The sequence below is a fragment of the Cervus canadensis genome, chromosome X (assembly GCF_019320065.1).
Source record: "Cervus canadensis isolate Bull #8, Minnesota chromosome X, ASM1932006v1, whole genome shotgun sequence".
NCBI classification, from domain to species: Eukaryota; Metazoa; Chordata; class Mammalia; order Artiodactyla; family Cervidae; genus Cervus; species Cervus canadensis.
In genome coordinates this window covers 55,776,343-55,801,677 of record NC_057419.1, presented here as the reverse complement: position 1 = coordinate 55,801,677, position 25,335 = coordinate 55,776,343, and the positions used below count along the sequence as shown (strand labels likewise).

General features: G+C 40.1%; 1 protein-coding gene and 1 long non-coding RNA gene across 2 annotated transcripts in view; one reads left to right on the top strand and one right to left on the bottom strand.

The window, feature by feature from the left end:
- LOC122435875 overlaps positions 1-997 on the bottom strand; it is a 3,443-nt gene extending 2,446 nt beyond the window's left edge. The window contains exons 1-2 of the long non-coding RNA XR_006267718.1: positions 834-997; positions 34-35 (exon numbers count right to left, since the gene is read on the bottom strand). This is a non-coding gene — a long non-coding RNA (uncharacterized LOC122435875). The remainder of the gene's footprint in view (positions 1-33; positions 36-833) is intronic.
- An 18,526-nt stretch (positions 998-19,523) lies between these two features.
- On the top strand, positions 19,524-25,076 carry LOC122435265 (zinc finger X-linked protein ZXDB-like). Its single transcript, XM_043459310.1, has one exon. It carries the CDS (start codon positions 19,560-19,562, stop codon positions 21,963-21,965), a length of 2,406 nt encoding a protein of 801 aa, XP_043315245.1. The 5' UTR covers positions 19,524-19,559; the 3' UTR covers positions 21,966-25,076.
- The last annotated feature ends 259 nt before the right edge of the window (positions 25,077-25,335 follow it).

Here is a 25,335-nt window from a genome sequence, read left to right as displayed (position 1 = left end):
CTTTAACAAGTGGTGCTCGGAAAACTGGTCAACCACTTGTAAAAGAATGAAACTAGAACACTTTCTAACACCATACACAAAAATAAACTCAAAATGGATTACAGATCTAAATGTAAGACCAGAAACTATAAAACTCCTAGAGGAGAACATAGGCAAAACACTCTCCGACATAAATCACAGCAAGATCCTCTATGACCCACCTCCCAGAATATTGGAAATAAAAGCAAAACTAAACAAATGGGATCTAATGAAACTTAAAAGCTTTTGCACTACAAAAGAAACTATAAGTAAGGTGAAAAGACAGCCATCAGATTGGGAGAAAATAATAGCAAATGAAGAAACAGACAAAGGATCAATCTCAAAAATATACAAGCAACTCCTGCAGCTCAATTCCAGAAAAATAAATGACCCAATCAAAAAATGGGCCAAAGAACTAAACAGACATTTCTCCAAAGAAGACATACAGATGGCTAACAAACACATGAAAAGATGCTCAACATCACTCATTATCAGAGAAATGCAAATCAAAACCACAATGAGGTACCATTACACGCAGTCAGGATGGCTGCTATCCAAAAGTCTACAAGCAATAAATTGCTGGAGAGGGTGTGGAGAAAAGGGAACCCTCTTACACTGTTGGTGGGAATGCAAACTAGTACAGCCGCTATGGAAAACAGTGTGGAGATTTCTTAAAAAACTGGAAATAGAACTGCCATATGACCCAGTAATCCCACTTCTGGGCATACACACTGAGGAAACCAGATCTGAAGGAGACACGTGCACCCCAATGTTCATCGCAGCACTGTTTATAATTAGCCAGGACATGGAGCAACCTTAGATGCCATCAGCAGCCATGAATGGATAGGAAAGCTGCTGCGTACTTATACACCATGGGATATTACTCAGCGTCAAAAGAATTCATTTGAACCAGTCCTAATGAGATGGATGAAACTGGAGCCCCTTATACAGAGTGAGTAAGCCAGAAAGATAAAGAACATTACAGCATACTAACACATATATATGGAATTTAGAAAGATGGTAACGATAACCCTATATGCAAAACAGAAAAAGAGACACAGAAGTACAGAACAGACTTTTGAGCCCTGTGGGAGAAGGTGAGGGTGGGATGTTTCGAAAGAACAGCATGTATATTATCTATGGTGAAACAGATCACCAGCCCAGGTGGGATGCATGAGACAAGTGCTCAGGCCTGGTGCACTGGGAAGACCCAGAGGAATCGGGTGAAGAGGGAGGTGGGAGGCGGGATCGGGATGGGGAATACGTGTAAATCTATGGCTGATTCATATCAATGTATGACAAAACCCACTGAAATGTTGTGAAGTAATTAGCCTCCAACTAATAAAAAAATTTAAAAAATAAATAAATAAAATAAAATAATGCACTTTAAAAAAAAAAAAAAGAATATTGGCAAACCAAATTCAAAAGCACATTCAAAGAATCTACATTGAGATCATGTGAGGGTAACCCCTGGGAAGCAAGGATGGTTCATCATACAAATCTCAATAAATGCTATACACTGCATTTACAGAATAAAGGATAGAAATCATAGCATCACATCAACAGATGCAGAAAGAGCCATCTGTTAAAATTCTACACCCTTTCATAATAGTAACTCTCAACCAATTAAATATAGAAGGAATGAACCTAGAAGTGAAAAATCCTTAGACGACAGGTATACATCAAACACCATATTCAGTGATGCAAATCTAAAAGCTTTTCCTCTAAGATAAGAACAAGAAAAGAGTGCCCTCCCCACCACTTCTATTCAATATAGTATCCAAAATCCCAGCCAAAGTAATTAGACAAGAACTAGAAATAAAATGGAAAAGAAGTAAAATTGCCTTTGTTTGTAGATGACATGAGAATTTGTTCAGAAGACCCTGAAGGCTAGGCAAAAAAAAAAAAAAAAAAATCAACTAACATATCATTTCAATACATGCACAATACAAAATCAGCATGGAATAATCAGTCTCATTCTAATCAGTCCCAAACCTTCCCTATTTCAAGGTGTGTGAAGATGCACACAATAGCATTACAATATATAGGCTATGGGGCAACAAAGACTCCAACTGAGTGTACTTGTGTGTCAAAGTAGGAGATGAAAATTGGAGAGTTGACAAAATGTATTCAAACTAATAAAACTATTCTTAAGCAAAAGGAAAAACCTCTGATATTTATAATTGAATCCACAGTTTTACCCTTTACAGAATGCCCTATAATTGGCATCATGCAGTGTATAACCTTTTCCTGACTAGTTTCTTTTACTTAATAACATTCATGCAGGTTTCATACATTTCTTCTTGTGATTTGATAGCTCATTTCATTTTATTCTTGAATAATATTCTGTTATATTGATATACAATAGCTTGTTTATCCATTCAGCTATTAAAGGACATTTTTGAGGCTTTCAATTTGTGTGTGTGTGTGAGACAGAGAAATAGAGTAGTAATTAAACTGTTATATAATGCATGTGCATGTTTTTGCGTGGTCATTAGCTTTCATATCATTTGGTGAACTGTCTAGGAGCATAAGTGCTAGATTATACGGTATGGCAATGTTTAGCTATGTAAAAAATTGCTTCTAAAGTGACTGTATCATTTTGCATTTCCCATAATGAAGAATGAGAGTTCCTATTGTTCCTCATCTTTGCCAGTAATTTATTTTGTCAGAATTTGTATTTGGCCATACCAATAAGTGTGTAGTAGGTGTCTCATTGATTTCACCAGTCTACGATAAAATGTTATCTTATTTCCATATTTACATTGTGTTTTATTATCTTACATTCTTCAGGTGTTTTATCTTTAATCTGAAGTTTAAATAGATCTGCTCAGCAAAACTTCTGCTGCTGTTTATACCAACAGTGATTACTTTGCTAAATTAGTCTTCTAATAATCTTTTCATGAAGGACTCATAACTTTATATCATGTATATTGGAAAATATTTATTTTTAATTGAACAACACTGACCACATTTTATTTTCCTGAGTACTGTTTTGCCTACTAATGTTTAGTGTCTCCACCCCAAAGTTTAAATTCAGCATGAAAGCCTTTTTTGTTTGTTTGTTTGTTTTGATATTTTTATATACATACTAGGTGTTAAAAAAAAGTCTGTATTAGTACCAGTTGCAGCTGTACATTTACTATGAAGTTTTACTTACAAGCATATATTTATTTTATCAGAATCTTGACTTTATTATGTGTCTCCTTTACATGATTTTGAAAAACGAAATGTCCATTATTCAAGTATTTTTATAGTCCATGCCTCTTCTCTACTGATGTTCAAATGAATCCTCATATAATGCTAGAAAGATGTAACAAAAATAAAATATGCTGACATTGTTACTGAAGGAAATATATTTTAAAAAGAAGAATAGCTATACTATTTGCTATTTAAAATCAGCAAATGGAATTTTTTCACAGTGTATTTTGTAATTATAAATGTCCAAATGCTTTTTTCATATAGTCCATAAACAAAGAAGATAAATTAGTTAGCAACTCAATTGAACATAGGTTTCTAGAAGATCTAATGTTTGGTTTTAACTAGTTTAACTCAGTCTTGTTCAGTTATCCACATTGTTTTTTTCTGTCAGTAAAGAGAATGTGCTAGTTCTCTTGGGGGAACACTATTTTTAAAAATATATTCCAATGTTTTTAATTTTCAAGAGAAAAGAAATCTTAAAGTAGATACTTGTTTTCAAGTGCCTGGTACTGTGCCTAATGAATATTTTTCTAATTGATATGTTATCATTAGTAAAATGTACATTCTGTTTACTTCCAACACTGATTTAAAGTGACTTATGAGAAATGGCATGTTTAATTAAATATGTTTGGGATTGAAGTGTACACAGTGCAATATTTAAAATGGATAACCAACAAGGACCTACTGTATGCCACAGAGAACTATGCTCAATACTCTTTAATAATCTAAATGGGAATGGAATTTGAAAAAGAATATATATATACACATATATGTATATATATGAATAAATGAATCACTTTGCTGTACACCTGAAACTAACACAACATAGTTAGCCAATTATGCTCCAATATAAAAGAAAAGAAGAAAGTAAATTTTCATAGAAGACAAAAATAGCAATAAACTAAAAAAAATTTGAAAGTGAAAGTCACTCAGTCGTGTCTGACTCTTTGAGACCCCATGGACTGTACAGACCAGGATTCTTCAGGTGAGAATACTGGAGTGGGTAGTGTTTCCCTTCTCCAAGGGATCTTCCCAACCCAGGGATCAAACCCAGGTCTCCTACGTAATGAGGCAAGATATTATTGTACTGCACAATATAATAGCTTTATCAATATTAATTAGTCATTATTTGAAATTGAAGGAAATTAACTCTGCATTGCTGTTTCACATAAAGGCATATAAATACATAGCAGATATAGACAGAACCATGTAATGGCATTTCTATCAATTCTTCATCTCCTTTTATGTTGTTCCATGATAATGGAACCTGTGCTTAGTATCTCCCTATTGATATACTGGAATCATTCTCTTTCATACACCAGTTGTTTGTTAAGCACCTACTATGTGTCAGAATGTTTCAGGCACTGGATATACAGCATTAAAAAAAGAAAAAAAAACTTTGTCCTCATTGAATTTATATTTTACTCCAAATTTAGGCAGAGATAGACAATAAATAAATAAGCCAAACATATTGCACAATCACTATGGGCTATGGAGCAAAACCTTGCAGAAAGAGAACTAACTCAATTGGTTAAGATACATGGAATCAGAAATAACACTTATCTGTTCTATGTTTTACACTTTTGTCATTAATAAAGTCATGATCTGAATTATAACTTGTTATTAGTCAAAGCATTGTGTAAAGTAGACATGGTGAGTTTTTAGCCACATCCTCAAAATGTACATTATTTTATGTATTTTACACACAATCTTCTTTTTTAAGGTTGAAATACAGCTCATGGTGTTGCAAGAGTCAAACATGACTGAGTGACTAAGAACAGCACATATTTGATTTACAACATTGATGTTGTTGCTTTTTGAAACTTTTTATATGGAAACTTAACCGTGTTGTTGAGGACAGATTTATTTTGCCCTGATAGCTATCACTTGGTAGAATCTTAGTAAGTTTGAGATTAGAAATGAAGACTTTCCTGAGATGCACGTGGTCTTAGGTCTTTTGCACATTTCTTTCTTTTTTTTTTTTTTTTGCATATTTCTTATTGGATATTTTGAGTTATAGAAAAATAACACATTATTTTTTTGGAAAATGACAACATACCCTATTTGGGAATAATTCTGGAACTTCAGGAAATAAGCCTATTTTCCCGCTGTTAATTTTGCATGCCAAAAAGCTCATACCATTAGTCATTTCTCTGGATTATATCCTTGTAACACTTAACTGAACCTAGTGTATGATTTCAGTAAGTTTTTAGTAGAAAATAAAATCCTAAGGGAATAAGACACCAAGAAAATATAGGGACCGAGACAGGTTTAGGCCTAGGATTCAAGATGTTCCATTGTATATCAAAAATTGGTGGGAGATACTAGTTTTGAAAGGACAAGCCTTGTGTACTTTTTAAACTTGTCCAGTGATTGCTCATTTCTTGCTTTGCATTGAAAGTGAAAGTGTTAGTCACTCAGTCAGTTATGTCTGACTCTTTGGGACCATATGGACTATAACCCATCAGGCTCCTCTGTCCCTGGAATTCTCCAGGCAAGAATACTGGAATGGGTTGCCATTACCTTCTCCAGGAGATCTGCCCAACCTATGGATCAAACCTGGCTCTCCCACATCGCAGGTAGGCTCTTTACCGATTGAGCCACCAGGGGAACACTTGCTATGTAGTCAGTCAGTCAGTTCAGTTGCTCAGTCATGTCCGACTCTTTGCGATCCCATGAATCACAGCACGCCAGGCCTCCCTGTCCATCACAAGCTCCCAGAGTTTACTCAGACTCATGCCCATCGAGTTGGTGATGCCATCCAGCCATCTCATCCTCTGTCGTCCCCTTCTCCTCCTGCCCCCAATTCCTCCCAGCATCAGGGACTTTTCCAATGACTCAACTCTTCACATGAGGTGGCCAAAGTACTGGAGTTTCAGCTTCAGCATCAGTCCTCCCAATGAACACCCAGGACTTATCTGCCCTAGGATGGACTGGTTGGATGTCCTTGCAGTCCAAGGGACTCTCAAGAGTCTTCTCCAACACCACAGCTCAAAAGCATCAATTTTTTGGCGCTCAGCTTTCTTCACAGTCCAACTCTTATATCCATACATGACCACTGGAAAAACCATAGCCTTGACCAGACGGACCTTTGTTGGCAAAGTAATGTCTCTGCTTTTAAATATGCTATCTAGGTTGGTCATCACTTTCCTTCTAAGGAGTGTCTTTTAATTCCATGGCTGCAGTTACCATCTGCAGTGATTTTGGAGCCCAAAAAATAAAATCTGACACTGTTTCCACTGTCTCCCCATCTATTTCCCATGAGGTGATGGGACCAGATACCATGATCTTAGTTTTCTGAATGTTGAGCTTTAACCCAACTTTTTCACTCTCCTCTTTCACTTTCATCAAGAGGCTGTTTAGTTCCTCTTCACTTTCTGTGATAAGGGTGGTGTCATCTGCATATCTGAGGTTATTGATATGCAGAAGATGCCTTAAAACTTCATTCCTAAAAAGAAAAAAAAATGAAACCTAAGGAAAAATTCATTTCTTCAGTCTCCAGAATGTGAGACAACTTTAAAAACATGACTTTAAAAGACTAGCTCCATTATTTGCACTGAGACTTTTATTGATGACCAACTTTCACTCACTAGAGCATTGTATGATATCAACATTTGACTTATTGAGAGCTTAGAAATATAAAGTGTTTATCTAATCACTATGCTAATAGTTTACCACTTTGATATTATGAAATATTTAGAAAGACAAATTTAAAACAAAATCATATAAGAAAATTAGAACACAGAGACTTCCCCATAGACAGGGAAATGGTAGGCAACCCCATACTTGAAGGCTGAATGGGTCTTTGGGCCCTAGTATTCTATTCTCCAGTTCAGAACATGCATAACAAGTGTGTTAAATCAAAGATGTATGGACTCCCTGCCATAAACTTAGAAGTCCCTACCAGAATTGTGCCAATAAACTGGCTATGCCTGATTGTGGCACCAAATCTACAGAGTTGGAACTTGCCAAAGGACCTCTGGAACTCCTGACACCCTAACTGTATAGGTTTATTAAACTTTAGGTAATGCAATCTTAACTTTTCTAAAATTGAATTTTTTAATCCCACTTTTTAAAATTTGTTTTGCATTATGATAGAGCTTTAAGGTAAATGAATATTTCCCAAATGCTTGGTATGTACACAATGCCTTAAGCTGGGTTCCACCTCTTGGCCATCTGTCTTCTTCCATGTAAGGTTGCCTTAGCCCCTGAATTTGAACTCCCTCCCTTAGGCTCTCAGAGCAACTAAGGAATAGCAGGAGGAGTTCCCTAGGATCCTACTCATGGGCAAAAGTGAGTGAGGATGGACTTGATGGGTATGTGTTCTGTGCAATTACACAGGGCCATATTCTTGGATGCTTGGAATGGCCTCAACCTTGGTTTAATGACCTGCTGTCATCATCTTGAAATTTTGAATATTTTTGAAGCAGGGAACCCATATTTTATTCTTACTATATTCTGTGTATTCTGCAGACATTCTTGAGATCCAACATCAATTCTAACTGATGCTCAGGATGCAATTCTATTCTGCTCAGGATGTAACATTAAAATATTTTGAACATCACCTCTGGTTTTTAATATTGGTTAATCATTAATTAGAACCTTAGAAATCACTTACCACCCACCCATACATCCAGTCATCTGTCCATCCTTAAATCCAGTTCAACATTTATTGCACACATAAACCATATTCCAGGCACTGTGATGGTCACAAAAATAGCTATACAGCCTGAGACAGTCATTTGCTGTAAGGGGAGAGAAGTGATATTTCTTAAATGACTACCAGGAGATAACTTCTATGCTAGGTGCTTTATATAACACTATTTTCATAGACATTCAATCCTCACCACATCTGTGAGAGAGGTATACAAATCACCCATATTATAAGTGAGGAAAAACTTAAGTTAAATAATTAATACATTTATTTTATTTTTTCCATTTATTTTTATTAGTTGGAGGCTAATTACTTTATAATAATACATTTAAAGTATTAAAACTAGAATGGGATCTCCTTATTATTTTCATGCTCAGAACAGCCCTAGGTTCATCACTCTAAAAATAAGTTATTTTAAAGATAACTTCTAGAATTGTGACTTCATGAGAAGCTCCAAGGATCTGCTCTATAAGCAAAACAACAGTAACTGGTAAATTAAAACAAACAAACAAACAGATATTTAATATATCTAGAAATAGCTTCAAAGTCTAAAGCACAAGGAGAAACTTTTTTTTTTAAATAATTTATTTTTATTTAATTTTTTAAGTTTGTTGCTGTGTCTTTGTTGTTACTCTGGGTCTTTGTGCAGTTGCAGCGAACAGGGTGTACTCTTTGATGTGGTGCTTGCTTCTCATTGCGGTGGCTTCTCTTGTTGCAGAACACTGACTTTAGGCCTGCAGGCTTCAGTAGTGGCAGTATGCTGGCTCTAGAGCAAGGCCTCAGAAGTTGTGGTACCCAGTCTTAGCTGCTCCCTGGCATGTGGGATCTTCCTAGAGCAGGAGCAGAGGTCGAACATGTGTGCCCTGCATTGGTAGGCAGATTCCTAACCATAGCAACACCAGGGAAGGCCCTGGGGAAACATTTATTCAAGAAAATATAGTAAAACTTGGTAAGATCAGCTAGAGTCTATGGCAGTTGAACCATGACCTATTCCCCATCTCCCAACTTTCCCAGATCGATGCAACAGAAACTCTTATTTCAGGTTGGTATAGCTAATTACACAATACTTGCTTTTTTTTCCCCAAAATTTTAAGACATTAATCACACTTAAACCTTGCCAGTTCTAAGCAGAAGCTATTTACAGGCAAGAGAGATCAAAGATTCCCTTCCTCCACCAGCTTACATCCATAGTACAGATATTCTATCTCAGGCATAGTAAGCTAAGGATACTAGGTTTCAATAGTATTTTTCTCCAGGTTCTCTGTAGGGCAGAGACTCCACACTAGGAGAGAAAAATGAAGAAGACCGGTGATGCCACATCCCCTCCTGTCCCCCAGCCTAGAGTCTTGCTTGTATAGGAATGGCACTGCAAGAATAAAAGTTCTTTTCCCATCTCTGGAGCAGTAGCACAGTGATTCTGCAGAGGGTGAGAGGTAGGCCCTAAGAACAGAGGTCTGTAGCTCTCCCAGAAGAGACTAACTTTATTTGGAATGGAGACTGAGGAAGTTCAAGACTAAGCATACTGTAAAGAAGTACAGGTTTTGATGGAGAGCAAAGGTAACACAAAAGAAGCAGAAGAGGAGATGGAGCTATATAAAAATAACATTTCTATATCTCACTATCACTGCTGTTGTTCAGTCACCCAGTCACCTTCGATTCTTTGCATCCCCATGGACTGTGGCACACCAGGCTTCCCCATTCCTCAACATCTATAGAGTTTGCCCAAGTACATTTCCATTGCATCGGTGATGCCACCCAGCCATCTCATCCTCTGATGCTCTTGTCTCCTTCTGCCCTCAATCTATCCCAGCACAGCATCAGCTGTTGGCATCAAAGGACCAAAATACTGGCATTTCAGCTTTCACATCAGTCCTTCCAATGAGTATTCAGGTTTCATCTCCCTAAAGATTGACTGGTTTGATCTCCTTGAAGTCCAAGGGCCTTTCAGGAGTCTTGTACAGCACCCCAGTTCAAGGTGTCAGTTTTTCAGTGCTCTGCCTTTTTACAGTCCGTCTCTCACAACTTTACATAACCTGTAGGAAGACCATAGCCTTGATTATGCAGATCATTGTTGGCAGAGTAATGTCTCTGCTTTTCAATACACTGTCTAGGTTTGTCATAGCTTTCCTACCAAGAAACAATCATCTGATTTCATGGCTTCCATCAATATCCACAGTGATCCTAGAGACCAAGAAAAGGAAATCTGTCATTACGCTCACCTTTTTCCCCTTTATTTTCCATTGAGTAATGGCGCCAGAGGCCATAATCTTATTGTTTTTCTATTTTTTTAATATTAAGTTTTAAGCTGGCTCTTTCATTCTCCTCCTTCACCCTCATCAAGAGGCTCTTTTGTTCCTTTTCTGTTTCTGACATTAGACTGTGTCATGTGCATATTTCTGTTTGTTGATGTTTTTCCTGCCTATCTTGATTCCAGCTTGTAAATCATCCAGCGTGGCACTTTTCATGATGTGTTCAGCATACAGGTTAAACAAACAAGGTGACTGCAGACAGACATGCTGTACACCTTTCTCAATCTTGAACCAATCTGTTGTCCCATAGTCCCTTCTTGACCCACATACAGGTTTCTCAGGGCATAGGTAAGATGGTCTGTTATTCCCTTCTTTTTAAGAGCTTTCCACAGTTTGTTATGATCCACACAGGCAAAGGCTTTAGCATAGTCGATGAAACAGAATTAGATGTTCTTTTGCAATGCCCTTTCTTTATCTATGATCCGGCAAAGATTGTCAATTTGATCTCTGCTGCCTCTTCCTTTTCTAAATCCATCTTGGACATCTGGAAATTCTTGGTTTGTATAATGCTGAAGACTAGCATGCAAGTTTTTAAGCATGACCTTATTATGTGGGAGATGAGTGCAATTGCCTGATGGTTAGCACATACTTTACTACTACCCTTCTTGGGAATTGGGATAATGATTGACATTTTCCACTCCTGTGGCCACTGCTGCATCTTCCAGATTTGCTGACATGTTGAATGCAACACCATGATGACAACATCCTCTAGGGTTTTGATTAGTTCTACTGGTATTGTGTCACATCCACTAACTTTAATAACAGCAGTGATTCCTAAGGCCCTCTTGATTTCACACTCCAAAACGTCTGGTTCTGAGTGACCATCCACACCATCATAAAAATCCAGTTCATTAGGATCATCTCATACAGTTCTTCCATGTATTCTGTCCATCACTTCATGAACTCTTCAGTGTCTACTTGGTCTCTATCTTTACTTGTGACCATCTTGGGGTGAAACGTTCCCTTGATATTTATTATTTTCCTAAAGAGATCTATAGTGTTTCCCTTTCTGCTGTTTTCTTCTAGTTTTATGCACTGTTCATTGAAGAAGGTATTTTTGTCCCTCTGTGCTCTTCTTTGGAACTCTTTGTTTAGTTGGATGTACATTTCCCTCAATCCCTTGCTTTTCATCTCTCTTCTTTCTTCAGTTATTTTTAAAACCTCCTGAGATAACCATTTTGCTTCTTGTTTTTCTTTTTCTTTGGAATTGTTTTGTTCACTGCCTCATGTACAGTATTATGGACCTCTGTCCATATTTCTTCAGGAACACTGCTAACTAGATCTAATCCCTGATACCTATTGGTTACCTCCACTGCATATTCTTAGGAGATTTGATTTCAGTGGTACCTGGATGGCTTAGTGGTTTTCCCTACTTTATTTAGTTTAAGCCTGAATTTTCCTATGAGAAGCTGATGATCTTAGCCAGAGTCAGCTCCAGGTCTTGTTTTCACGGACTGTATACAGCTTCTCCACTTTGGCTACAAAGAATGTAACCAATTTGATTTTTGTATTGACACTTTGGTGATGTCTATGTGTAAAGTTGTCTCTTGTGTTGTTGAAAAAGGTTATTTTTGAGGGGACAGTCCCAAGATGGTGGAGGAATAGGATAGGAAGACCACTTTCTCCCACACGAATTCATTAAAATATCTTATGAATGTTGAGCAACTTCCACAAAACAAATTCTGAACACTGTTGGAGGATACCAGGAACCCAGAAAGGCAGCCCAATCTCTTAGAGAGAAGGTAGTACAAAGTGTAAATGATGAAAACAGAGACAAATGTTTAGGGATGGAGACCTGTCCATACAGATCTTCCATACAGTAAGAAACCCTTTCATAGTTGTGTCTGTGTGGGGAGCTTTGGAATCTCAAAGAGCAACATCACCAGGAGAAACACACACACCCACCCACCCACCCACACACACACACAATGCATGCCTAACTGCAATTACTATCAGAGATGTAGCACATAACCTTGCATCCAGCAGCAGCAAGTGGGGGCTGGGAAAGGAGGCATGGGCTGCATTGAGGATACTTAGAGTAAGGTCCATCCCTGAATGCCCTGAGGACAATCTGAGGGAGCTAATGTCAGACTGCAACCCAAACCGTGGGATTTCCAGAGAGACCAAAACAACAACAACAGTGTTCCCACAAAAAGCTTTAAATCTGTACAGTGATGCCTGGTGTGCTCACAGAACAAATGATTGAGCGAATACCAAAGAAGAGCAAGCCAGCTGTCTTATAGGACCCTCACTGCCTGGAGACAGAGAGGCAGGTGTGTGACAGCTAGAGCCATAAGGCAAGGGGCTGCTTCAGTCTCGACCCCAGAGGCTGCATATTACACCAAACTGTGAGCAGACTGTCAGTTGTTAACCACATCTTCCTAGGATTATGGACAGTTCACATCTGCCAGGAGTGTCACAGCCTGAGATCAGTTCCCCAGAGGAGACGTGGCACACCTGTCCTGTGCCCTCACAGCATACCTGGGAAATTAAGCAACTGGGACCGGGAGGTGCATAAGATCCATGGGCCCCTGGGACAGTGTGCTCACAAAGCACCCAGTGGCTTGAGCTGATTTGACTCAGGAAAGGCACAAAATGCATAGCCCATCTCTGTCTGTGTCCTTGTGGAGTGGAGCACCCGAGAACCTGAGTGGCTTAGACCTGGGATGTGCACAAAACGCAGGGCTCACTTGGGACAGTGCCCTTGCAGAACACCCTGGAACCTGAGCAGTGTGGACCTGGGAAGTACATGTCACCTTGGGCTGTGGCAAACCCAGTGTGGTCCATCCACTGTGAGCATTCCCCACACATTCCAGAGGTATTTGTTTGCAGTGTTCCTCCCTCCCTAGAGCACAACTGAACAGGTGAGCCTAAATAAGTGGCAACCTTTTCCCCCATGTGTCAGGGCAGAAATTAGACAAGGAAGATACTTGCAAACAGAGGAAGCCAAAAATAAACAAATAAGAGGGAACCACTCTGGAAGTGACAGGTACAACAAATTAAAACCCTGCAGTTAATGCTGAGACCGTGCATTTGAATGTTAACTATACACCTTGAGAACAATTACAAGCTGGAACAAGGGACTAGCTTAAATTGAACTGACCCCACACCATGCACAACAGATACAGAGAAATCCCTTGATATATTTTTACTTTTATTACTTTTTAATCTTTTAAAAAATTGTTTTTATTACTCCTTTAACTTTCATTTTTATAGCCTATTACTACCTTTAAAAAACTATTTTTTAAAACAAATTCCATATATATCATTTTAATCTTTGTGATCAAGTTTGTCTTGTAGTTTTGAGAATCTAACCTCGATTCTAGGTTTTTAATCTTGCTTTATGTTATTTGCTATCAATTCTGTACATTTAAGAATCTAATCTTCAGTATCCATTTTCACTTAGGGATTTAATTAATGGCTTGATTTCTCTCTCCCCTTTTGACACTCCCTTTCTCCTCCATGTCACCACTATCCTCTTCCTCCATTTTCACTCATATATATATATATATATATATATATATATATATATATATATATATATATAAAACTCTGTGAATCTCTCTGGGTGTCCTGGGCTGTGGAGATCACTTGGGGATTTGAATAAGGGCTAGATTGCTCTCTCCCCTTTGGACTTTCCCTTTTCTCCTCCTGATCACCTCTGTATATCCCTCCTCCCTCTTGTCTTCTCAATATAACTGTGAATTTTTCTGGGTGTTCTTGACTGTGGAGCATGCTTTCACCATTAACTTAGGGGTTTTATCTTTTGTGCTGTATGGATAGAGAAGTCTTAAAGGTACCGTAAGTGAAGGACTGAAAGCCAGAGGTAGGAGGCCTACTCCAGAACTTTAGAACATCAGAGAACTCCTGATTCCAGTGAACATTAATAGACAATAGCTCACCTGAATGTCTCCATACCTACACTGAAACCAAGCTCCACCCAAGAGTCAACAAGTTCCAGTACAAGACAAACCATGCTAATTTTCCAGCAAAATAGAAACACAACCCTGAACATTAAATGACTGGCTGCTGAAAGCCATGTCAAACTCATAGATAACCCAAAACTCACTACTGGACAGTTTATTGTACTCCAGAGGAAAGAGATCCAGCTCTACCCACCATAACACAGACACAAGCTCCCCCAACCAGGAAACTGTGACAAGCCATTAGTTCAACCCCACCAAATGGAGTAGACTCTACAACTAAGAGGAACCATGAACTTTCAGCATTCAGAAAGGGCACCCCAAATACAGCAATGTAAACAAAACAAAAAGGCAGAGAACTATTTTGAAGGTGAAGCAACGTGATAAAAACCCACTGAACCTAACAAAATAGGAGGAAACAGGGAGACTACTTGAAAAATAATTCAGAATAATGATAGTAAAGATGATCCAAAATGTTGAAAACAAAATGGAGCTATAGATATATAGAAGAGAGACAAGGATTGAGAAGATGCAAGAAATGAAAGGAAACCATCCCTGAATATTCATTGGAAGGACTGATGCTCAGGCTGAAGCTTTGATACTTTGGCCACCTGATGCGAAGAGCTGACTCACTGGAAAAGACTGATGCTGGGAAAGATTGAGGGCAGGAGGAGAAGGGGGCCACAGAGGATAAGACAGTTAGATAACATCACTGACTCAATAGACATGAATTTGAGCAAACTCCGGGAGATGGTGAAGGACAGAGAAGCCTGGTGAACTACAGTCCATGGGTTTGCAAAGTCGAACATGACTTAGTGACTGGAGAACAACAGGATGCCTATGATTCATGTAGCAAAGTAACAATAGAAGGGACTCCCCTAAACTGATAAAGGATATGAAGCCAATTATTAATGTATTGCCTCCCTGTTCTAATTTCACCCTTTAAGATAAGTTCTCTGATAATGGATGGATTACTTTAAGAATCTCTCCTTCAGAGTGATCATGATGTTCTGCTTTCTCAATTAGAAGACACTGGATGGACACTGAAGGAGGAAGTAGCTCTCCTGTGACTTCTGCCTGTCAGAAGTGTGATAGCCTAGGTGTTCTGCTCCAAGCATGGGCCCAGAAAAACTGTCCTCATTGATTGTGCAGAAATAGTGTGGCCTGGTCATTAGCTTTCTGTGGGCATCTTCATAGGGATATATTGTGCTCCAAGCCACCTACCCGCTGATTCTCCCTACCTGATTGCACTCATTCCTCACTTTACCCCACCACTAGGTTTATCTCCTGTACTTATCCCAAGGCCGCAGCCCTCACAACATTGAGGCCCTCCTGATCCTATGTATAGGACATTGCTAGTTCCAGGCCTCCAACTCCAACAGGTCCCTTGTTCCTACTACATGTCCACATGCTGGCCACGAGCTGTGGCTTTCCCACACTGATGTGCTCCAGAGGATACCTTCCTGTTTACTCTGCCACTGTAGACTAGCTCTGGCTCCGCAGACTGGCTCTGGCATTAGTAAATTAGCAAACTTCTCTGCCATCCAGTAGGTTCTGCTACACCTTCTCCAATGAGGTGTGATCTCTAGCCTTGGGGAGGAATCCCCATTCCGTTTGTCTTTCTTTGGGCATGCTTCTCAAACCCAGGATACCATATAGAGTTTTCCTATATCCTATATATTCTACATGTGTCATATTTAATAATTCTTTATGTTTAAATATTATGTTTAATTTTATGTTAAATTTCTCCTGTCCACTGTCTATTTTCCATCTCCTGATTGGGTCCAGATTGCTACAGAACACAACACCTACAGCAAGCATAATTCTTGGAATTACTGAAAGCTTTCTTTTGAGAGTTTCATCAAGTAAGAATGTCCACTATCACCCAGAAAGTATAGTAGGTGGGAAAAGAAGGAACAAAGTGCTTGGAAAGGAAGATGTGAAACTGGCACTATTTGCAGATGATATGATTCTGTACACTAAATCCCACAGGTATTTACAGACAAATTGGTAGAATCAATAAAAGAGTTTAGGTGGCTATTTATAGGATAAAATATTAACATACAGAAGTCAGTTTTATTCTATTTACCAGCAACACATTCACAAAATGAAATTTTCAAAGGCAGTATTTGTAAAATATGAAGTGCCTAGGATAAAATGCTCTCTTATGGGAAGAAAATGAAATATTATTGGGACATATTAATGAAGTTTTTATTAAAAGGAAAGGCACACCATATCCATTCAATAGCATTCTATATTATAGACAAGAAATCAAATCTAAAAGTGCAATGCAGTCCCAATTAGAACCCTAAATGGGATTTTGGTTGAATTTTTTCCGATGAATTGATATTTGAAAAGGATTCAAGAGAGGCAAAAAATAACCTAGGCATTCTTGAAGAACAAGGTAGAGTTGAGTGGCCTTATCCAAATATCAGAATTGGCTGTAGAGTGGTAGGGATGAATTTGTAGTATTTTAAGTAGACAGATAAATAGAGCCACGGTACTTAATAGAGAGTACACAAACTAGCCCATACATAGGTAGATGTTTGATTTATGATACATGTGGCACTGCAAATCAGTCAGAAAAGGGCAGACTTTTCAATAAGTGGTTCACTGAGACAATCAGATATCCACATTAAAAAAAAGAGAAAAAAACCCTACTCAACACTATACACAAACATCACTTGTAGGTGGATTTTGACCTAACCGTGAAAGGCAAAACCATAAATATTTCAGAAGACAATATAGAGAATATTTTCATGGCCCCAGGGCAGGGACAGATTTCTTGAAACAGAAAAGCACTAGCCATAAGGAAAAGAATGATAAATTTGGACTATGCTATCATTATGTTATATAATTAAGCATGCCTTAATTAAAGTCTGTTCACAAAGCACAGCACAGAAAAGAAAATGCAAACAACAAAGTGAAAGATTATTTTAGCCACACATAACCACTGATGGATTGGTATTTAAAACACATAAATAACTCACTGTATCAGTAAAAACAAGATGGGAAATAGAATAGAAAAATGATGAAAGAGTTGAACATGAATAGGCTTTTCATAGGAGAGAATGTCCAAAATGTTCATAAACATGAGAATGTGCAAAAACTTAATAGTAGAGGAAAACAAGTAAATTAAATTCCGGCAATACTTGGTGTAGATGCAGATGTGCAGGCAGAGGAACACTCTATGTTGCTGCTGGGACTATAAGTTGGTACAACCACTACAGAAAACAATTTGGCACCATGTAGAAAAGCTGAAGATATGTATACACTATGGGCCAGTGATTCTGTTCTTGCCTGTATACCCAAGAGACTTTTAAACATGAGTCCCATGAAAAATACCCAAGAATGTTCATTGCACCATTGTTCCTGATTAAAAGCTAAAAACAGCCCCAGTATTCATCCAGTGTAGAATGATACAATCATATCACAATTACTTTGCTAAAATCATGCGTTGGAATGCTAGTCAATGATGGAGACAAAAGGTCTAAGGCTACTAGGCACAAGATGGATGAATCTCTCAAATAAATATGATATAGAATGAAAGAAGCAGGCCATAAAAGGGAGCATGCAGTATGATTCCATTGACACAACTTTAAATAAACTGTATTGCTTAGGAATGCATACAAAAGGTGTAAAGTCATGTTTTTAAAAAAGCATTTTAGAAATGATTATCATAAAGTCAAGATAACGACTATATCCATAGGGGAGGGTGTGGGTTGTGATTGGGAGGAATACCAGTGGCTGTATTCTACAAGGCTGGCAATGTTCTATTTCTTGACCTTGGTCCTGGTTACGTGTGTTTGATTTTACAAGGGGCTTCCCTGGCATTATCTAAACCTGGCAGATATGTTATATGCACTTCTCTGTGCCTCAGATTTGAAAAAATAAATGCTTTCTCCAAAAACATAAGAAAGAAAAATGTGTGATGTAGAAATTTTGATGAGGTTTGAACTGTTATGGATGAAAAACTTGATCTTTTAATCAAGAGAGCAGCAAGTGTCCATTATCATTAGAAGAGGTAAAAAAAAAAAAAAAGGATTATTTAAACTTTCATTTAGTCACTAAAGACATCTGACTCTTTTGGGACCCCATGGACTAGAGCTGGCCAGGCTCCTCTGTCCATGGGATTTCTCTGGTAAGAGTACTGAAGAGAGTTGCCATTTCCTCCTCCAGGGAATCTTATCAACCCAGGGATGGACCCACATCTACTGCATTGGTAGGATGATTCTTTACCACTAAACCACCAGGGAAGCCTATTTAAACTATAGGTGCCCCATAATCTAGTTAGCACTTGAAACCTTTCTCTTGCCTGATAATTCACCCTATATCAATTCCCAACTCATTGATGACTAACAAATTGGAGGATCATCATCAACATTAATAAGATCATTAGGCATCACAGGCCAAACCCATTACAGTGAGACTAGGCCACCACACTTAAGTGCAAGCAGGCACACCAAGGCTCCTGGGCAGGCAAAAGGCATCTGCGCCTTTTTCTCAGGAGAGTCCACTACAGTAACTTAGGGTTTAACCTTATCACATTTCACCAGTACTGCTATCCAGAGAACTCCACGTGCTGGAGAATCGGGAGTAAGCTGAGGAATGTCCTCATCATGCTGAGATTGGACATGAAATTTACCGTGGTGTACCCAAAGCTGGAAGAGCAAAGAGTTGGTTTAGGTTGTGCACCTTATAGGGAGAACCCAGGAGTAGGTTGTGTCTTCCAGATTTCAAAATAAATTACTTCATCCTCCAGGCCTTGCATTTCTAGGCTCAACAGTGCTAATCTGTTTTGACCCCACCTCTTACTCATTCTAGTCTCTACACCAGCAGGACGAAAAAATTAACTATGGGATAAATTTTCCTGAGGACATGGCTCAAGACAGTTCTGAATATGGAAGTCTCCAGGAAAATTTTTAAAAAGACATCCTTTTCCATAGTGTATTCTCTCAGGAATTTTCTGTCACCTATCAATCCAGCCAGCCAGCCATCCAATACACATGGTAAGTGCTAGCTGCCATGCTTAGCACTGGGAGGGACTGGGGTGTCTGTGTTTATTTTGGTACATACCGTGAGGTTCCGGTTTCTGTTGCCATTTAGTAGATAGATACCTAAGGTATTCATTCCAGCACTTTTTACTGAAGTGAAATGCCTTTTCCCTTGTATCTCTGAAGACCTCTTTGATTTCCTACTAATATTAACAGTGGAACTTATTTATGTATACAAGGCTCTGCCCCTGGGCGTTCTATTCTGTTCTAGAGACCCTGTACAAGAATATTTAAATCACGGTGGCGTTAAACACGTTTTAATATCTGATAGGGCCAGTTTCTGCGCAGTGCACATTTTTTTTTTTTTTCCTCTTTCAAGAACGTGTTCGGGCCCGCGGCAGGGGGCGGGATCGCGCCTCCTCCGCGGATCTGGTTCCAGTGGAGCTTCACGGACGCAGAGATGGAAATCCCGAGGATGCTCCCGGCTCGCGGGATGCGACAAGGCGGAGGGGCTGGCAGCCCCGAAGGCGGCGGCCGGATCCGCGAAGGTCCTGACCTGCGGGCCAGTCAGGCCCCGGCGCGCCGCCTCCTGCTGCTCCGGGGCCCCCAAGATGGCGGGCCCGGGCGGCGGCGTGAGGAGGCCAGCGCGGCTTCTTCGTGCCCAGGCCCGGGCCCGAGCCCGTTGGCGCTGAGGCCAGATCACGCTAGCGGCTGTGGCAGCGGCGGCGGCGGTGGCGATGACTTCTTCCTGGTGCTGCTGGACCCGGTGGGTGGAGACGTAGATACCGCGGGCGCTGGCCAGGCCGCAGGGCCCGTGTGGAGGGAGGAGGCCGGGCTGGGCCCAAGGCTTCTGGGGGGCGAAAGCGGCGCGAACCCCGAGGGCCGCCCTGCGCTGGGCCCCAGCTGCCTGTCGGCTATCCCCGCTCCAGTCCCGGCCCTGGCCCCGATCCCCGCTCCAGGCCTGGGCCCTGCCGCGGCCTTCGCAGGCACTGTCACCATTCACAACCAAAACCTGCTGTTGCGCTTGGAGAACGGCGTCCTCACTCTAGCCACGCCCCCACCACAGCCCGGGGGTCTGATAGCCCAGCAAGCTGGGATCCCGCACGCCGCGCAGCCTGGAGACTGTCCGGAGCTGCCGCCCGACCTCCTGCTGGCGGAGCGGGCAGAACCTGCGCCTGCCCCAGCGCCCGAGGAGGAGGCGGAGGGCCCGGCTGCTCTTGAGAGCCCCCGCGGGCCGCCAGGCCCTGGCCAGGGCGTGTTGCTGTACCTGTGTCCTGAGGTGCAATGCGGACAAACCTTCGCCAAGAAGCACCAGCTGAAGGTGCACCTGCTGACACACAGCAGCAGCCAGGGCCAGCGGCCCTTCAAGTGCCCCCTGGGTGGTTGCGGGTGGACCTTCACCACCTCCTACAAGCTCAAGAGGCACCTGCAGTCACACGACAAACTGAGGCCCTTTGGCTGCCCAGCAGAGGGCTGTGGCAAGAGCTTCACCACCGTGTATAACCTCAAAGCACACATGAAGGGCCACGAGCAGGAGAACTCATTCAAATGTGAGGTGTGTGAGGAGACCTTCCCCACGCAGGCCAAACTCAGCGCCCACCAGCGCAGCCACTTCGAGCCTGAGAGGCCCTACCAGTGTGCATTTTCCAGCTGCAAGAAGACATTTATCACAGTGAGTGCCCTGTTTTCCCATAACCGCGCCCACTTCAGGGAACAGGAACTCTTTTCCTGTTCCTTTCCCGGCTGCAGTAAACAGTATGACAAGGCTTGTAGGCTGAAAATTCACCTTCGGAGCCACACTGGTGAGAGACCGTTCCTTTGTGACTTTGAGGGCTGTGGCTGGAACTTCACTAGCATGTCCAAACTCCTAAGGCACAAACGGAAGCACGACGACGACCGGAGGTTCATGTGCCCCGTGGAAGGGTGTGGTAAATCTTTCACAAGGGCTGAACATCTGAAAGGCCACAGCATAACCCACCTGGGCACGAAGCCTTTTGTGTGCCCGGTGGAAGGTTGCTGTGCCAGGTTCTCTGCTCGCAGTAGTCTCTACATTCACTCCAAGAAACACTTGCAGGATGTGGACACTTGGAAAAGCCGATGCCCAGTCGCCACTTGTAATAAACTCTTCACATCCAAGCACAGCATGAAGACCCACATGGCCAAAAGGCACAACCTGCGCCAGGATCTCTTAGCTCAGCTGGAAGCTGCAAATTCTCTTACACCCAGCAGTGAACTTACCAGCCAGGGGCAGAGTGACCTCAGTGATGCTGAGCTTGTGTCTCTCTTCTCTGATGTGCCTGGTAATAGTTCTGCTGCAGTACTGGACACGGCATTGGTGAACTCTGGGATCTTGACTATTGATGTGGCTTCTGTGAACTCAACTCTGGCAGGAAACCTCCCTGCTAATAATAATAATTCCTTAGGGCAGGCGGTGGACCCTCAGGCCTTGATGGCCACCAGTGACCTTCCTCAAAGTTTGGATACCTCACTCTTCTTTGGAACGACAGCAGCAGGTTTTCAGCAGGGTCCCTTAGATATGGATGATGTCTCAAGTCTAAGTGCGGGGCCGTTGGCATCTCTGAACTCTTTGGCTGTGAAAAACTCGAGTCAAGAGCCCCAAGCTTTGACCCCTAGTAGTAAGCTAACAGTAGACACAGATGCTCTGACTCCTTCAAGCACCCTTTGTGAAAACAGTGTCTCAGAACTACTGCCACCAACCAAAACTGAATGGAATGTACATCCTGACTCTGACTTCTTTGCACAGGAGGAAGAAACCCAGTTTGGATTCTCCAATCCAGCAGGAAACCATGGGTCTCAGAAAGAAACAGATCTTATCACAGTGACTGGCAGCTCATTTTTGGTATGAACTAAACTCTGTTCATTCCTTGCCACATGGCTTACTTTTATTGATGACACTCAATTTTGAGAATATTCTGGACTGAATGCTTAAATACAGTCATTTCTTATAGGTCTGAAGAAGAACAGAGCCCTGGGCTACAAGTTTGGAGATTTAAATCCTGATCTTGAGTCTGGAACTTGCGGGTTGTGTGACCTTGAACAAGTCACTTATCCTATCTGAGCCTTAATTTCCTTATTTATAAGATGAAGTGGTTTGAATAGATTGTTTCTAAGGTCTTTTCAACTCTATGATTCCTTGATAATATGCTTCTTTCCTTAAAAAAAATTAGAACATTTTTTCAGTGATGTTGCATGTGCTTTTTTCAAACATGCATAATATACACATAATATAATGAGCATTCATGTACATGAGACCCAACTTCAGCTATTATCAATTCATGAATATTCTTGTTTATCTAATCTCCATTCATACCCTCTTCCAGTATTATTTTGAAATAAATACAAGGTATCACATAATTTCAACCATAAATATGCAATATATAGTTCTGAAAAGCATGGGCTCTTTTGGAAAAATCTTCAATTCCATTATCATACTTAAAGTTAGCAGTAATTCCTTGATACTGTCAGCATTCCAACTTATAATTGTCTCATAAGTGCTATTTGTTGTTAACATTTAAACAGTTAGAATCCGAGTAAGCCTCTTAAGTGTCTTTTTAATCTGTATGTTACCCTGTTGTCTCTTTGCATTTAATTCATTGAAGAAAGGTTATTTCACATGTAGAGCTTGTCACAGTCTTAAGTCATGATGATTATATCCATGTGGTGTCACATTCCTCTACACTCTATTTCCTTAATTCGGTGTTTGGATCTAGAGACTTGGTCAGAATGGGAATATGATTTGGGGGCCATGAATGTTTCATGTGTTGTGTTTTTTTGGCATGTGGCACAAAATGTCTGGTTTTCTCTTGGATATTTGCAGCTGCCAGTGATCAGTGCATTAATTCATAATTACCTTTGCTTCTGATAGCATGAATTGTTCTTGTAGAGTTACTATTAGTGGAGGAAGAAATGCTGCTGAAGGCATATATAAAAATTCATTAGAAATATATTCAATGACAAAATATTTTCTTGAAGATAGAACTAACAAGGAGAAAAAGGTAACCAAAAATGTGTTGACTCTGCTCACCATTTATCTTCCTCGTCTCTTTTGATGATGAGAAGGTTTGTTTTTATAGAAATTGCCAGTCAGGACTTTGACATGAAACAGCATGTGCTTGCTTAGTTACTCATTTGTGTCTGACTCTGCGACCTCATGGACTGTAGCCCGCCAGGCTCCTCTGTCCATGGGATTTTCCATGGCAAGAATACTGGAGTGGGTAGCCATTCCCTTCTCCAGGTTATCTTCCTGACCCCGGTCTCAAACCTGGGTCTCCTGTATTGCAGGCAGTTTCTTTACCATCTGAGCCACTAGGGAAGCCTGACATGAAACAGAACCAGGGTCAGATTCATGTTGAATAAGTGGCCTTGAATAAATTAGTTTCACTAAGCTTCAGATTCCTAGCTGTAAAATGATCATAGCAATGCACATACATAGCTAACACACCTGGGACTTTTAATTCTTTCCAGTTTTTAATAGGTAAGGAAAAATATTACATGCTTTGGCTTATCTTGTTGAATTTATACAGTCCTTTCACCCTCTCAATCCTCCTAACTATAAAGAAGAAATTGGGATAATTTGATCCTGTTCCTGTCTAGACAATAAGGTTTGTGAGAGTTAGGGTGAAGCAAGATGGGGAAATCTCTTTATTCCCTCCACTATTTTATTTCCTCCCCTCCAGGAATTTCTGTGGCTAATGCCAGAAGTGGAAATATTACTCACAGGTATATCTGCATCCCTATTCATTAGACCAATCTGTCACCATCTTTGCTCTCTTTCAGAGTTAGACTTTGCTGTAACTGCAAAATCACTTGTGCATGAAATTGATAATGCAGCAGAGAAAGTTTCCTTCTCTCTGTGGTTTGAAGAGCTCATTGCATTTTCCCAGAGTTGAAAGGAAAGGTTGAAGCTGAATATTGTGTAAAATGTCTGTCTTACATGAGTGTGGCATTTTGAATTTTGTGGAATATCTTCACAACTGTTGTTCAGAGCAACCCCGTGTGGTGGTTTTGACACAGTCTGCTGTGACTCATGTCATTTTAGCAAATGCACATTCCAAATGGACTTTGGCTAGTGACTGACAGTTCTATATATAGCTTAAAACAAAGAAGATAAATTCTTTTCACCTCTCCCTTCCCACTCCTCCAAGTTTCATGATTTATTACTGTGTCATAACTAGCTGCTATTTTCCACTTTAATTGGTTTCTGTTACTTTCTGTTTACTTTCTCCCCCGTCCTTGTAAGTGCATTCCAGCCCTTGCCATGCCTTACTTTTTATTTTTTAATGGATAGATCTCTTCTTGCCACTATTCCTCAGATCTCCTCATAGACATTTTCTTCTATTGATAACATTTGCTGAGTGTACACTGCAGTTGTGTGCATAGTAAGAAGTTATTTTCTGAGTTTAAATAATCCTGTGTGTATATATATGACTCAGATGATATAAGACATTATTTTCTATATTGTGCAGACAAGAAATGGATTTCTGTTTCATTATTTCCATTTTTAAGAAGTTTTTGCCAAGGAGTTCAGTTAAACTCTTTATTTGCTGTAGTGTACTAGCCCAGTAGTGTTTGCATGTGAATGTCCATGGATGACATTTATTGTAGCGCTTTGGAAGTGCACCCAAAAATTGTCACTTTGAAATGTTTATGTACTGTGTGTAAGGGGGTATACACACACATCCACATAAATATATTTTTAAAGTGGTTTTTATTCATTTAGTGATAAAAAGTAGACATACTTTTGTAAATCAGAAAAGTGCTCAAAATTTCATTGTGTCTACTCAGTGTTTTCTCTCTTTGCTTTAGAAATATTTGTATTCATAAAGCACATTTAAAAATATTGTAATTCATTAAGGACTCTTAAATTGACCACTATATTGCATATCTGGCAGTTAACGTGTGTCGAGGATTGGAATGAACACACAAGTAGCGAACATCAAATAAATTACTTACATATGAAGAGAATTTATACTGTGATTTCTTTTTTTGAATTCCTTAAACCAAGTTCCGTCCAATAAAAAAATTATTATACTTTTTCCTACTCATTGAATTTTCAAAGGACAGATGTTAACTTTCCTCATGGGTTCACAGGATTTCATTGAACAAATTTGTTCAAATAATTCCCTTTCAACTCCATTTTCTAAAAAAACGGTGGACCTTTTTATACTTTAAAGGTATGAAGTTGAATTTCTGTTGTTGATGGTTTAAAATTGCCA